Raw genomic sequence first — 17130 nt, forward strand, 5'->3', positions numbered from 1 at the left:
TATAGGAGCGACACTAGAAAAACGGCGTATTCTATTATTTAATTTTTTTTCTGTCAACGTGACTTAACCGAAAAAACCAAAGAGTAATTCCTGCAGTCACGAAAACTTTGAATCTAGTTTTAGCGTGTTAATGTTAAATAAACGTGTTGTCTCCTATAGAAGCCTGAGTCTCCATTTGAGCCCACTACAACTGGTGTTGGAAGTGGCCAAACGTTAGTTAATTAACTATAGATTATGGAGACTAGGCGAACAATACGTACCAGGTCTCCAGATGAAGAGGACGACGACCCACCGGCCCCGGGGATGTCGGCGCAATCCCCCAGCCCCCACTGGGGGCCTGGGGTGTCCACCTCCGGTTCCAAACCGCCCTCCAAATTGCCTTACCTACGAGTCCTACTTGGTACAGGCCGGACCCGCTATTGCCGCCTGTTGGGCCCTGACTGCAGCTACATATTTTCCAGTAGTGGTGGCGGCGTATTACGCCTGACAATTACCCACCACATTAAGAAGCACGATGGTAGCTTGCAGTTGTGTGTCGACTTTAGGAAGCTTCATAAGATATCGGTGGCTGACGCGTATCCTCTCCCTCGGATGGACGATTCCCTGGACGCTCTGGCGGGAGCACAGAACTTCTCCACCCTTGATCTCCTGTCCGGATTTTGGCATTTGCCACTAAATGAGGCCTCTAAACCCAAACGGCTTTTCGAACACCTCAAGGCCTGTTTGAATTAAATCAGCTTCCCATGGGACTCCACGCAGCACCGGCTACGTTCCAATGACTGATGGAGCTGGTGCTGGCTGGACTTCAATGGGACTCATGCTTACAATACCTCGACGATGTCATCGTCTTCAGCCGTACGTTCAAAGAACATCTTGATTGGTTACGCGCTGTCTTTCTTAAAATGCGAGCGGCCCATCTCAAATTCAAGCCGCAGAAGTGTTACCCCCTTCAGAAATCCGTGCGGTATCTCGGTCATATTGTCAGTAAATCGGGCATTGCGATAGATCCCGACAAAACCACGTGTGTTCGGACGTGGCCGACCCCCACGTTGATGATGCAGGTGCAGAGTTTTATTGGTTTTGCGTCTTATTATCGCCGGTTTGTCACTGGGTTCGCTACCTTCGCAAAACCTCTCCACGCCTTGACGGTTATGGGTCAGAGGTTTCATTGGGGGGAGGAGGAAGCCGCATTTGTTGCGCTTCGCAATTCCCCTCCGCTACTCTGACTTTGCCATGCCGTGCGTCCTTGATACTGACGCAACCAACACCAGCATTGGCGCGGTTCTGTCCCAGGTTGTCAACGGGGTGGAGTGTGTTGTTGCATACGGCAGCAGAGTGCTGTCGCCAGCCGAACAGCGTTACTGTGTCACGCGCCGGGAACTATTCAGGTCTCCCGCATTAACGAGTTGATTGCTCTGGACATCCCTGGTTCGGTTCCCGTCACCCCTCGTGGGAATAAATATTTGTTGGTTGGCGTCGAATATTTATCGCGCTGGCCGATGGCCTGGCAGCTATGGATGGGAGCCATCCGGTAGTGCCACCTAGGCACATGCCATGGTACAATGGTGAGCACACAGGACTTGTAATCAATACAGAGGTACTATGTACAGGGGCGGCAAGCAGCTAAAAAATGGTGCACGTTTATTATAAATACGACATTCTCAAATGGTTTCGAAATTAAGTGTCTTATCAGCAGAATCGTGCAGAGTTTCTGCCGAACATACACAGCATTAGTTCCTAACACACTTTGGCAGAGTTGGTGTCACTGCCTGGGAAAGGAACATTAATGGTGATTTTGTGGAAAGTCAGGTGAAATGGGTGGTTGGTCAGACTGACCAGCACCCTGTGCTGTGTGGATCGCTCGTGGTTCTGGCCACCAATCGCCAAGCAAATTGGTTGCAGAGACTTCCACGTGTAGAGTGACTTCAGTTGTGTGCAACCGAGTTGCGCAACTGCTTGCACCGGCTGTGGCCGTGTGCGGAAAGCTAACTCGGGTCAAACCTGGGTTTCGAAGCGCGGTGTAGCGTTAACCATGACACTACCGCTCCACACAATCACACACACGTGAAGATCGACACCAAATACGTGCTCTGTTGCACCGCACAGCAACTCACACGCACACTGCAGTGTCCAATAACAACACAAATGTATTAATCATGACAACCACCTGCTCTGCCACTCAAAGCAATGTCCATCACATGGCCATCAACGCGACACATATAGTTCATCACGGTCACCCGACCAGCAGGAGTCACGTGTGTGAGCAGTCCGTGAATGTCGCCGGGCTATGGTGATGCAGTGGTGTGGGTTGGACAAGGGGCGGATGATGATGTCTGTCATGGAAATCTGTGGAGCGGCACGGAACAAAAGTGGGACGGGTGGCCCAGTGTGGAGCAGGAGCCGCTCGGCTGGGACGAAGGTGGGGAGGAATCCACTGATCCGGTGGAGGCGTGGGGAGGAGGGCGGGACGCCGCGTGAAGCGCGACTCGTGGGAGTGGTGCCAGGCAGAAGGGGCACCTGGGACTCCGTACGCGGGACCCCGGCCGTTGCACCTGGGCTGGGGGGGGATCCGCTGCCCTGCAGGTGGAGCGAGGCCGGGGGGAAGGTGCTCTCGGTCCGGGTGGATGGGACGAATCAATGCGGATGGAGTTGAGGATTCGAGAGGAGGTTTGCGGAGGCGGGGAGGAAGGCGGCTGTTGCGGGACTTGCGGTAACGCTGCCGTGAAGAATAGGGAGCAAAAGACTCGTGTGCCGGGCCCGGTCTGGTATCACGGTGGCGTGGAAGAACCCAGGGCTCTGGTGGAGGTGGAGGCAGGTGGAAAGCAGGGAGCTCCCAATCCTGGGGTTTAGCTTGATTACTCATGGGTGGAGGTGATGGTGCGAGTGGCGGTGGTGGCGATAGTGGCAGTGGAAGCGATGGCAGAAGTGGAGGTTGAGGCAATGGCAGGAGTGAAGGTGGAGTCGATGTCAGCAGTGGGGGTAGAGTTGATATCAGTGGTGGAGGCAATGGCCTGAGTAGAGATGGAGGCGATGGCAGCAGTGGAGTTGAGGATTCGAGAGGAGGTTTGCGGAGGCGGGGAGGAAGGCGGCTGTTGCGGGACTTGCGGTAACGCTGCCGTGAAGAACAGGGAGCAAAAGACTCGTGTGCCGGGCCCGGTCTGGTATCACGGTGGGGTGGAGGAGCCCAGGGCTCTGGTGGAGGTGGAGGCAGGTGGAAAGCAGGGAGCTCCCAATCCTGGGGGTTAGCTTGATTACTCATGGGTGGAGGTGATGGTGCGAGTGGCGGTGGTGGCGATAGTGGCAGTGGAGGCGATGGCAGAAGTGAAGGTTGAGGCAATGGCAGGAGTGAAGGTGGAGTCAATGTCAGCAGTGGGGGTAGAGTTGATATCAGTGGTGGAGGCAATGGCCTGAGTAGAGATGGAGGCGATTGCCTGAGTAGAGGTGGAGACGATGGCCTGAGTAGAGGTGGAGGCGATGGCCTGAGTAGAGGTAGAGGCGATGGCCTGAGTTGAGGTGGAGACGATGGCATGAGTAGAGGTGGAGGCAATGGCCTGAGTAGAGATGGAGGCGATGGCCTGAGTAGAGGTGGAGGCGATGGCCTGAGTGGAGGTGGAGGCGATGGCCTGAGTTGAGGTGGAGACGATGGCATGAGTGGAGGTAGAGGCGATTGCCTGAGTGGAGGTGGAGGCGATGGCCTGAGTAGAGGTGGAGGCGATGGCCTGAGTGGAGGTGGAGGCGATGGCCTGAGTAGAGGTGGAGGCGATGGCCCGAGTGGAGGTGGAGAAGATGGCCCGAGTGGAGGTGGAGGCGATGGCCTGAGTGGAGGTGGAGGCGATGGAAGCAGTGGAGGTGGAGTTGATATCAGTGGGGGAGGCGATGGCCTGAGTAGAGATGGAGACGATGTCCTGAGTGGAGGTGGAGGCGATGGCCTGAGTAGAGGTGGAGGCGATGGCCTGAGTTGAGGTGGAGACGATGGCATGAGTAGAGGTGGAGGCGATGGCCTGAGTAGAGATGGAGGCGATGGCCTGAGTAGAGGTGGAGGCGATGGCCTGAGTAGAGGTGGAGGCGATGGCCCGAGTGGAGGTAGAGGCGATTGCCTGAGTGGAGGTGGAGGCGATGGCCTGAGTAGAGGTGGAGGCGATGGCCTGAGTGGAGGTGGAGGCGATGGCCTGAGTAGAGGTGGAGGCGATGGCCCGAGTGGAGGTGGAGAAGATGGCCCGAGTGGAGGTGGAGGCGATGGCCTGAGTGGAGGTGGAGGCGATGGAAGCAGTGGAGGTGCAGTTGATATCAGTGGGGGAGGCGATGGCCTGAGTAGAGATGGAGACGATGTCCTGAGTGGAGGTGGAGGCGATGGCCTGAGTAGAGGTGGAGGCGATGGCCTGAGTAGAGGTGGAGGCGATGGCCCGAGTGGAGGTGGAGGCGATGGCCCGAGTGGAGGTGGAGGCGATGGCCCGAGTGGAGGTGGAGGCGATGGAAGCATTGGAGGTGGAGTTGATATCAGTGGGGGAGGCGATGGCCTGAGTAGAGATGGAGGCGATGGCCTGAGTGGAGGTGGAGGCGATGGCAGCGGGGGAGGCGATGGCAGCGGTGGAGGCGATGGCCCGAGTAGAGATGGAGGCAATGGCCCGAGTGGAGGTGGAGGCGATGGCCCCAGTGGGAGCGATGGCCTGAGTGGAGCTGGATTCTTCAGGTGAGGAGCACAGCTCTGCTTGGTGCCGGGGCTGTTTCCCCTCCCCTGCGCCCGCCGCTTTCGTCTCCGCGCCGCGGCCATACGAGCCCAGGGACTCGGTGCTCGGCCGAGACCTCCACCTTTCTTTCTCTGCAGCGCCCGGGAAATCTTCCTCCTTCCGGTCCTCATCCTCATTCTCATCGCTCTCTGCAAAAGTTACGAAAAACATCAACGGCGTCATTAGCTGAATCTCCCTGCTCCGTGTCTGTGAGTGCGTTGTGACCCTGGGGACAGACTTGCGAGTTTGTTTTTTACGTTTTTGAGCCAGGAGGCCAGGATTGGGAAAAACTTGGGCCACTTTTCATCCAGGCAACTGGAGAGCAGCACAGACTAAGTCTTACTTACCAAACATTTAAACTAACAACAGCATACTCTTTGGTATCTTTCGGTAAAATCATGTAGATAGAAAAATAACTAATAAAGTGAAACCTTGGATTGCGAGCATAATTCCTTCTGGAAACGTGCTCTTAATCCAAAGCACTCGTATATCAAAGCGAATTTCCCCCATAAGAAATAATGGAAACTCAGATGATTCGTTCCACAAACCAAAAATACCGTATTCATATAAAAAATATTAATACAAAATACCTTTTTATATTTTTATTATTTAATATAAAGTAATCAAATTTATTAATTACATTTAATCGTGGCTGGTGTGAGGGAGACGAGATAGAGGATGGTTATTGTGTAGGACGACTTTCACTTGCAGTACAGTTACTAAAGAACAGTCACTACACATGGACACAAAATAAAAAAATGCTTTACGCACACACGTATTCACAACACTACAGTACTGTAGTAAACAGTATACACGTAGTCACAACACTATAGTACTGTAGTAAACAGTATACACGTGGTCACAACACTATAGTACTATAGTAAACAAGATAGGTTCGCACGGATGTTGACTATACGAGTGAGGCACACCGACTGAGACCGAGCATGGGAGACGATTACCCACAATCCCGCAGTATACACGTGGTCACAACACTATAGTACTATAGTAAACAGTATACACGTGGTCACAACACTATAGTACTGTAGTAAACAGTACATACGTGGTCACAACACTATAGTACTGTAGTAAACAGTATACACGTGGTCACAACACTAGAGTACTATAAAAAATACAGTATACACGTGGTCACAACACTACAGTACTATAGTAAACAGTATACACGTGGTCACAACACTATAGTACTGTAGTAAACAGTACACACTTGGTCACAACACTATAGTACTGTAGTAAAGAGTATACACGTGGTCACAACACTATAGTACTGTAGTAAACAGTATACACGTGGTCACACTATAGTACTATAGTAAACAGTACACACGTGGTCACAACACTATAGTACTGTAGTAAACAGTATACACGTGGTCACAACACTATAGTACTGTAGTAAACATTACACACGTGATCACAACACTATAGTACTGTAGTAAACATTACACACGTGGTCACAACACTATAGTACTGTAGCAAACAGTGTACACGTGGTCACAACACTATAGTACTATAGTAAACAGTACACACGTGGTCACACCACTATAGTACTGTAGTAAACAGTATACACGTGGTCACAACATTATAGTACTATAGTAAACAGTATACACGTGGTCACAACACTATAGTACTATAGTAAACAGTATAGACGTGGTCACAACACTATAGTACTATAGTAAACAGTATACACGTGGTCACAACACTATAGTACTGTAGTAAACAGTATACACGTGGTCCCAACACTATAGTACTATAGTAAACAGTATACACGTGGTCCCAACACTATAGTACTATAGTAAACAGTATACACGTGGTCACAACACTACAGTACTATAGTAAACAGTATACACTTGGTCACAACACTATAGTACTGTAGTAAACAGTATACACGTGGTCACAACACTATAGTACTATAGTAAACAGTATACACGTGGTCACAACACTATAGTACTATAGTAAACAGTATACACGTGGTCACAACACTATAGTACTATAGTAAACAGTAAACACGTGGTCACAACACTATAGTACTGTAGTAAACAGTATACACGTGGTCCCAACACTATAGTACTATAGTAAACAGTATACACGTGGTCACAAGACTATAGTACTGTAGTATACAGTATACACGTGGTCACAACACTACAGTACTATAGTAAACAGTATGCACGTGGTCACAACACTATAGTACTGTAGTAAACAGTATAGACGTGGTCACAACACTATAGTACTATAGTAAACAGTATACACATGGTCACAACACTATAGTACTATAGGAAACAGTATACACGTGGTCACAACACTATAGTACTGTAGTAAACAGTATACACGTGGTCCCAACACTATAGTACTATAGTAAACAGTATACACGTGGTCACAAGACTATAGTACTGTAGTATACAGTATACACGTGGTCACAACACTACAGTACTATAGTAAACAGTATGCACGTGGTCACAACACTATAGTACTGTAGTAAACAGTATAGACGTGGTCACAACACTATAGTACTATAGTAAACAGTATACACATGGTCACAACACTATAGTACTATAGTAAACAGTATACACGTGGTCACAACACTATAGTACTGTAGTAAACAGTATACACGTGGTCCCAACACTATAGTACTATAGTAAACAGTATACACGTGGTCACAACACTATATTACTGTAGTATACAGTATACACGTGGTCACAACACTACAGTACTATAGTAAACAGTATGCACGTGGTCACAACACTATAGTACTGTAGTAAACAGTATAGACGTGGTCACAACACTATAGTACTATAGTAAACAGTATACACATGGTCACAACACTATAGTACTATAGTAAACAGTATACACGTGGTCACAACACTATAGTACTGTAGTAAACAGTATACACGTGGTCACAACACTATAGTACTATAGTAAACAGTATACACATGGTCACAACACTATAGTACTATAGGAAACAGTATACACGTGGTCACAACACTATAGTACTGTAGTAAACAGTATACACGTGGTCCCAACACTATAGTAATGTAGTAAACATTACACACGTGGTCACAACACTATAGTACTGTAGTAAACAGTGTACACGTGGTCACAACACTATAGTACTATAGTAAACAGTAAACACGTGGTCACAACACTATAGTACTATAATAAACAGTATACACGTGGTCACAACACTATAGTACTGTAGTAAACAATATACACGTGGTCACAACACTATAGTACTATAGTAAACAGTATACACGTGGTCACAACACTATAGTACTGTAGTAAACAGTATAGACGTGGTCACAACACTATAGTACTGTAGTAAACAGTATACACGTGGTCACAACACTATAGTACTGTAGTAAACAGTATACACGTGGTCACAACACCATAGTACTGTAGTAAACAGTATACACGTGGTCACAACACTATAGTACTGTAGTAAACAGTATACACGTGGTCACAACACTATAGTACTGTAGTAAACAGTATACACGTGGTCACACTATAGTACTATAGTAAACAGTATACACGTGGTCACAACACTATAGTACTGTAGTAAACAGTATACACGTGGTCACAACACTATAGTACTGTAGTAAACATTACACACGTGATCACAACACTATAGTACTGTAGTAAACATTACACACGTGGTCACAACACTATAGTACTGTAGCAAACAGTGTACACGTGGTCACAACACTATAGTACTATAGTAAACAGTACACACGTGGTCACACCACTATAGAACTGTAGTAAACAGTATACACGTGGTCACAACATTATAGTACTATAGTAAACAGTATACACGTGGTCACAACACTATAGTACTATAGTAAACAGTATAGACGTGGTCACAACACTATAGTACTGTAGTAAACAGTATACACGTGGTCACACTATAGTACTATAGTAAACAGTATACACGTGGTCACAACACTATAGTACTGTAGTAAACAGTATACACGTGGTCACAACACTATAGTACTGTAGTAAACATTACACACGTGATCACAACACTATAGTACTGTAGTAAACATTACACACGTGGTCACAACACTATAGTACTGTAGCAAACAGTGTACACGTGGTCACAACACTATAGTACTATAGTAAACAGTACACACGTGGTCACACCACTATAGAACTGTAGTAAACAGTATACACGTGGTCACAACATTATAGTACTATAGTAAACAGTATACACGTGGTCACAACACTATAGTACTATAGTAAACAGTATAGACGTGGTCACAAAACTATAGTACTATAGTAAACAGTATACACGTGGTCACAACACTATAGTACTGTAGTAAACAGTATACACGTGGTCCCAACACTATAGTACTATAGTAAACAGTATACACGTGGTCACAACACTATAGTACTGTAGTAAACAGTATACACGTGGTCCCAACACTATAGTACTATAGTAAACAGTATACACGTGGTCACAACTCTACAGTACTATAGTGAACAGTATACACTTGGTCTCAACACTATAGTAATGTAGTAAACAGTATACACGTGGTCACAACACTATAGTACCATAGTAAACAGTATACACATGGTCACAACACTATAGTACTATAGGAAACAGTATACACGTGGTCACAACACTATAGTACTGTCGTAAACAGTATACACGTGGTCCCAACACTATAGTACTATAGTAAACAGTATACACGTGGTCACAACACTATAGTACTATAGTAAACAGTATACACGTGGTCACAACACTATAGCACTATAGTAAACAGTATACACGTGGTCACAACACTATAGTACTGTAGTAAACAGTATACACGTGGTCCCAACACTATAGTACTATAGTAAACAGTATACACGTGGTCACAACACTATAGTACTGTAGTATACAGTATACACGTGGTCACAACACTACAGTACTATAGTAAACAGTATACACGTGGTCACAACACTATATTACTGTAGTATACAGTATACACGTGGTCACAACACTACAGTACTATAGTAAACAGTATGCACGTGGTCACAACACTATAGTACTGTAGTAAACAGTATAGACGTGGTCACAACACTATAGTACTATAGTAAACAGTATACACATGGTCACAACACTATAGTACTATAGTAAACAGTATACACGTGGTCACAACACTATAGTACTGTAGTAAACAGTATACACGTGGTCACAACACTATAGTACTATAGTAAACAGTATACACATGGTCACAACACTATAGTACTATAGGAAACAGTATACACGTGGTCACAACACTATAGTACTGTAGTAAACAGTATACACGTGGTCCCAACACTATAGTAATGTAGTAAACATTACACACGTGGTCACAACACTATAGTACTGTAGTAAACAGTGTACACGTGGTCACAACACTATAGTACTATAGTAAACAGTAAACACGTGGTCACAACACTATAGTACTATAATAAACAGTATACACGTGGTCACAACACTATAGTACTGTAGTAAACAATATACACGTGGTCACAACACTATAGTACTATAGTAAACAGTATACACGTGGTCACAACACTATAGTACTGTAGTAAACAGTATAGACGTGGTCACAACACTATAGTACTGTAGTAAACAGTATACACGTGGTCACAACACTATAGTACTGTAGTAAACAGTATACACGTGGTCACAACACCATAGTACTGTAGTAAACAGTATACACGTGGTCACAACACTATAGTACTGTAGTAAACAGTATACACGTGGTCACAACACTATAGTACTGTAGTAAACAGTATACACGTGGTCACACTATAGTACTATAGTAAACAGTATACACGTGGTCACAACACTATAGTACTGTAGTAAACAGTATACACGTGGTCACAACACTATAGTACTGTAGTAAACATTACACACGTGATCACAACACTATAGTACTGTAGTAAACATTACACACGTGGTCACAACACTATAGTACTGTAGCAAACAGTGTACACGTGGTCACAACACTATAGTACTATAGTAAACAGTACACACGTGGTCACACCACTATAGAACTGTAGTAAACAGTATACACGTGGTCACAACATTATAGTACTATAGTAAACAGTATACACGTGGTCACAACACTATAGTACTATAGTAAACAGTATAGACGTGGTCACAACACTATAGTACTGTAGTAAACAGTATACACGTGGTCACACTATAGTACTATAGTAAACAGTATACACGTGGTCACAACACTATAGTACTGTAGTAAACAGTATACACGTGGTCACAACACTATAGTACTGTAGTAAACATTACACACGTGATCACAACACTATAGTACTGTAGTAAACATTACACACGTGGTCACAACACTATAGTACTGTAGCAAACAGTGTACACGTGGTCACAACACTATAGTACTATAGTAAACAGTACACACGTGGTCACACCACTATAGAACTGTAGTAAACAGTATACACGTGGTCACAACATTATAGTACTATAGTAAACAGTATACACGTGGTCACAACACTATAGTACTATAGTAAACAGTATAGACGTGGTCACAAAACTATAGTACTATAGTAAACAGTATACACGTGGTCACAACACTATAGTACTGTAGTAAACAGTATACACGTGGTCCCAACACTATAGTACTATAGTAAACAGTATACACGTGGTCACAACACTATAGTACTGTAGTAAACAGTATACACGTGGTCCCAACACTATAGTACTATAGTAAACAGTATACACGTGGTCACAACTCTACAGTACTATAGTGAACAGTATACACTTGGTCTCAACACTATAGTAATGTAGTAAACAGTATACACGTGGTCACAACACTATAGTACCATAGTAAACAGTATACACATGGTCACAACACTATAGTACTATAGGAAACAGTATACACGTGGTCACAACACTATAGTACTGTCGTAAACAGTATACACGTGGTCCCAACACTATAGTACTATAGTAAACAGTATACACGTGGTCACAACACTATAGTACTATAGTAAACAGTATACACGTGGTCACAACACTATAGCACTATAGTAAACAGTATACACGTGGTCACAACACTATAGTACTGTAGTAAACAGTATACACGTGGTCCCAACACTATAGTACTATAGTAAACAGTATACACGTGGTCACAACACTATAGTACTGTAGTATACAGTATACACGTGGTCACAACACTACAGTACTATAGTAAACAGTATGCACGTGGTCACAACACTATAGTACTGTAGTAAACAGTATAGACGTGGTCACAACACTATAGTACTATAGTAAACAGTATACACATGGTCACAACACTATAGTACTATAGGAAACAGTATACACGTGGTCACAACACTATAGTACTGTAGTAAACAGTATACACGTGGTCCCAACACTATAGTACTATAGTAAACAGTATACACGTGGTCACAACACTATAGTACTGTAGTATACAGTATACACGTGGTCACAACACTACAGTACTATAGTAAACAGTATACACGTGGTCCCAACACTATAGTACTATAGTAAACAGTATACACGTGGTCAAAACACTATAGTACTATAGTAAACAGTATACACGTGGTCACAACACTATAGTACTGTAGTAAACAGTATACACGTGGTCACAACACTATAGTACTGTAGTAAACATTACACACGTGATCACAACACTATAGTACTGTAGTAAACATTACACACGTGGTCACAACACTATAGTACTGTAGCAAACAGTGTACACGTGGTCACAACACTATAGTACTATAGTAAACAGTACACACGTGGTCACACCACTATAGAACTGTAGTAAACAGTATACACGTGGTCACAACATTATAGTACTATAGTAAACAGTATACACGTGGTCACAACACTATAGTACTATAGTAAACAGTATAGACGTGGTCACAACACTATAGTACTGTAGTAAACAGTATACACGTGGTCACACTATAGTACTATAGTAAACAGTATACACGTGGTCACAACACTATAGTACTGTAGTAAACAGTATACACGTGGTCACAACACTATAGTACTGTAGTAAACATTACACACGTGATCACAACACTATAGTACTGTAGTAAACATTACACACGTGGTCACAACACTATAGTACTGTAGCAAACAGTGTACACGTGGTCACAACACTATAGTACTATAGTAAACAGTACACACGTGGTCACACCACTATAGAACTGTAGTAAACAGTATACACGTGGTCACAACACTATAGTACTGTAGTAAACATTACACACGTGATCACAACACTATAGTACTGTAGTAAACATTACACACGTGGTCACAAAACTATAGTACTATAGTAAACAGTATACACGTGGTCACAACACTATAGTACTATAGTAAACAGTACACACGTGGTCACACCACTATAGTACTGTAGTAAACAGTATACACGTGGTCACAACATTATAGTACTATAGTAAACAGTATACACGTGGTCACAACACTATAGTACTATAGTAAACAGTATACACGTGGTCACAACTCTACAGTACTATAGTAAACAGTATACACTTGGTCTCAACACTATAGTACTGTAGTAAACAGTATACACGTGGTCACAACACTATAGTACCATAGTAAACAGTATACACATGGTCACAACACTATAGTACTATAGGAAACAGTATACACGTGGTCACAACACTATAGTACTGTAGTAAACAGTATACACGTGGTCCCAACACTATAGTACTATAGTAAACAGTATACACGTGGTCACAACACTATAGTACTATAGTAAACAGTATACACGTGGTCACAACACTATAGTACTATAGTAAACAGTATACACGTGGTCACAACACTATAGTACTGTAGTAAACAGTATACACGTGGTCCCAACACTATAGTACTATAGTAAACAGTATACACGTGGTCACAACACTATAGTACTGTAGTATACAGTATACACGTGGTCACAACACTACAGTACTATAGTAAACAGTATGCACGTGGTCACAACACTATAGTACTGTAGTAAACAGTATAGACGTGGTCACAACACTATAGTACTATAGTAAACAGTATACACATGGTCACAACACTATAGTACTATAGGAAACAGTATACACGTGGTCACAACACTATAGTACTGTAGTAAACAGTATACACGTGGTCCCAACACTATAGTACTATAGTAAACAGTATACACGTGGTCACAACACTATAGTACTGTAGTATACAGTATACACGTGGTCACAACACTACAGTACTATAGTAAACAGTATACACGTGGTCCCAACACTATAGTACTATAGTAAACAGTATACACGTGGTCAAAACACTATAGTACTATAGTAAACAGTATACACATGGTCACAACACTATAGTACTATAGTAAACAGTATACACGTGGTCACAACACTATAGTACTGTAGTAAACAGTATATACGTGGTCCCAACACTATAGTACTATAGTAAACAGTATACACGTGGTCACAACACTATAGTACTGTAGTAAACAGTATACACGTGGTCCCAACACTATAGTACTATAGTAAACCGTATACACGTGGTCACAACACTATAGTACTGTAGTAAACAGTATACACGTGGTCCCAACACTATAGTACTATAGTAAACAGTATACACGTGGTCAAAACACTATAGTACTATAGTAAACAGTATACACGTGGTCACAACACTATAGTACTATATTAAACAGTATACACGTGGTCACAACACCATAGTACTGTAGTAAACAGTATACACGTGGTCACAACACAAGCAATCGTCTTCAGGTGAAATAATACAGCAGGCGGACTGCTGAGACAGGAAGAAATGTAGCGAGAGAGCTACTGCAACCAAAGGTTACACTATATACGTTTGTGGTGGGATTTGCAAGTAAATGTAAGATCGCAGAGCAAGCATACCCCGGCTAATCCCTCGGCTACTCCGAGGGGGAGTGGGAGCGGAGGGGCTGCCGTAACGGGCGAGCTAGTGGGGGTGAAATTTACAGAGGGTACAAGCTGATAGAAAGAGGATCAAACTCAGCAAACTTAGAAATGTAATGCAACTCATTGAGTCGGCCAACACAACAAATAATACTTTGCCTGGTTGATCACCGTCCTTCTCTGCTTGTGTGTCTCCCTGTGTGTGGGGAGCGGTGGTGCAGCTGTTAGCGCTACGCTGCGCTATGAACCTGGCGACCCGGGTTCGATTCCCGCTCACGGCCAACACCAGTGACGATTATCTGAACCGGTCCCGGGCCTCCCCTAGGTCGACTCAGCCTCAAATGAGTACCTGGTGCGGTGTGTAAACATCGCCACTAGGGAGACAAAGGCGGTCGGGCGTGGTGCTGGCCACCCACCCCCTCGTGTACTGTTCCGGCCTTCACAGGTGCTCGCTAACAGCACTTGCCCCTACAGTCTGTTCAGGCTATACGGGGGATCTTTGTGTCTCCCTGTCTGTGTTTGGTCTCTCTCAAATTTAGTTTCACCTGATGACGACTGCTTGAGTTGCAATCGAAACGTCGTATTCTATTATTTTGTTTATTTTTTCTACGTGACTTTACCGAAAGACCATTGAGTAACAACAGTGTTTTTACGAATCACAGCTAAGAGACAAACAACATTATATTTTCTATTAAACATAACATTTTAATAACATGTTAAAAAATACTTTAAATCTCATCACTGCTCCTCATACTCAATCCGTGATCAGTGCCGGATTATCCTCGGAACAAAATAATCATTAGCTGTGGGCCCTGCACTTTCAAGCGCCCCGCGCTAAATGATCTCACCCTATAAATCCCCGTTCAGTGATTCTGTACTTGCTCTATTACTATAGTAAAATTACAATTACTTTACTATGCAAGTTAAAAACTTCGTGCTTTATAATTGTGTTTTTTTATTTATTCTGGGCACCTTTATAATATAAGCTACAGGACCCGCACGAGCTTAATCCGGCACTGTCCGGGATACTGTTCCAGTGCCCAACCAGGCTGTTGAAGACACCGTGAGTGGAGTTGAGGGGGATCGGTGGAGGTGTGAAGGCGGCGAGTGATGCCGACGGGCTGCGAGGGGGTCATCCGAGAGGGTGCCCAGTGGGGAGATGAAGCAATGAAATCGCTCCACGTGCAGGTGCTGGGTGGATTACTGCACAGCGGCATCGTGGGAGGTGGCGACGGCTCGTGGAGGTCTCTACCCACTAGTGGATTGACCATAGCTGATGGTGGTGGTGATGATGGATGTTGCTCACTCACTTGGCGATGTATGAAACGCCAGAGATGCACGGCGATGTGCAGGGTGTTCAGCAGCACGGTGGAGCTGATGGCCTCCTTGCAGCCGCTGTACAGTTGATCCACAGCGTGGAGCAGAGCAGGGAGCGCGCTGTCCACTATGGCCTGGCAGCTGCTGCTCAGCTCACCCATAGCCTGCAGGAGGGCAGGGAGCACGCTGTCCACAATGTCCTCACTGTGGCTACTGAACATCGGTCCCCAGGTGGCGACCCCTGCTGATGCAGAGACGTTCTTCACGAGTCCCGAGTAGTTGATCGTGGTGGTGTTGGAGCCGTTAATGTCCGAACCCCCACGCCGAGATCCTCCGAGGAGCTCCACCATCGGCTGCGTGAGCAGCAGAACCACAGTGAGGACAGCCGTGAAGATCGCCATGGTGGTGGTGGTGGTGGCGAAGGTCTCTGAAGAACTCGAAGTGGAGGAGCAGCGTGGGGCGAGGTGGTTTCCTCTCCAGGAGCCGACTCCACTCTGACCTCTGCCGTGACGTCACCGGGCCATGACGTCACCGTGACGTCAGAGGTTTCCACGGCTCTTACGTCATTATAGCATTTGGAACGTGGCTGTGCAATGGAACATCAACACGTGATGCACTACAACACTGTATTGTTTATAGAATTGTAATACAATACTAATTATTCACATCTGAGACAGAACATCGGCAGAGGAGGGAGCCTCACTCCTCACTTCTCCCAACCAGCTTAAAAGTCGCTACGAATCTTAACAGCGTTCATTGAAGCTCTGTGGATGTGTAGGCCTTACTTTAACATATATTTCTGTGACCAGTCACAAGCTAATCCCTTAGCTATTTCAATGCTAAATTACTAGTTGCCTCCGTGGATGTGTAGGTTTTTACTTTAACATAGCCATTTCCGTGACCAGTCACAAGCTAATCCCTCAGCTATTTGCACAAGCTAATCCCTTAGCTATTTCAATGCTAAATTACTAGTTGCCTCTGTGGATGTGTAGGTTTTGACTTTAACATAGCCATTCCTGTGACCAGTCACAAGCTAATCCCTTAGCTATTTCAATGCTAAATTACTAGTTGCCTCTGTGGATGTGTCGGTTTTGACTTTAACATAGCCAATTCCGTGACCAGTCACAAGCTAATCCCTCAGCTATTGATATGTAAACCCCTTTGTCAAGGTGCCTTACTT

The 17130-nt window shown here is 44.6% G+C and overlaps 1 protein-coding gene across 1 annotated transcript; it reads right to left on the minus strand.

Annotated features, from left to right (window-relative positions):
* Window positions 1–2129: 2129 nt before the first annotated feature.
* On the minus strand, window positions 2130–16171 carry LOC142929101 (uncharacterized). Its single transcript, XM_076069553.1, has 3 exons — window positions 16156–16171; window positions 15944–16102; window positions 2130–4876 (listed from the first exon to the last, which is right to left on the minus strand). The coding sequence occupies exons 1-3, from the start codon at window positions 16169–16171 to the stop codon at window positions 3252–3254; spliced, it is 1800 nt and encodes a 599-aa protein (XP_075925668.1). The 3' UTR covers window positions 2130–3251.
* Between the last annotated feature and the right edge of the window lie 959 nt (window positions 16172–17130).

Source organism: Petromyzon marinus, chromosome 25, assembly GCF_048934315.1.
Source record: "Petromyzon marinus isolate PM22_M1 ecotype Great Lakes invasive population chromosome 25, UKy_Petmar_22M1.pri1.0, whole genome shotgun sequence".
NCBI lineage: Eukaryota > Metazoa > Chordata > Hyperoartia > Petromyzontiformes > Petromyzontidae > Petromyzon > Petromyzon marinus.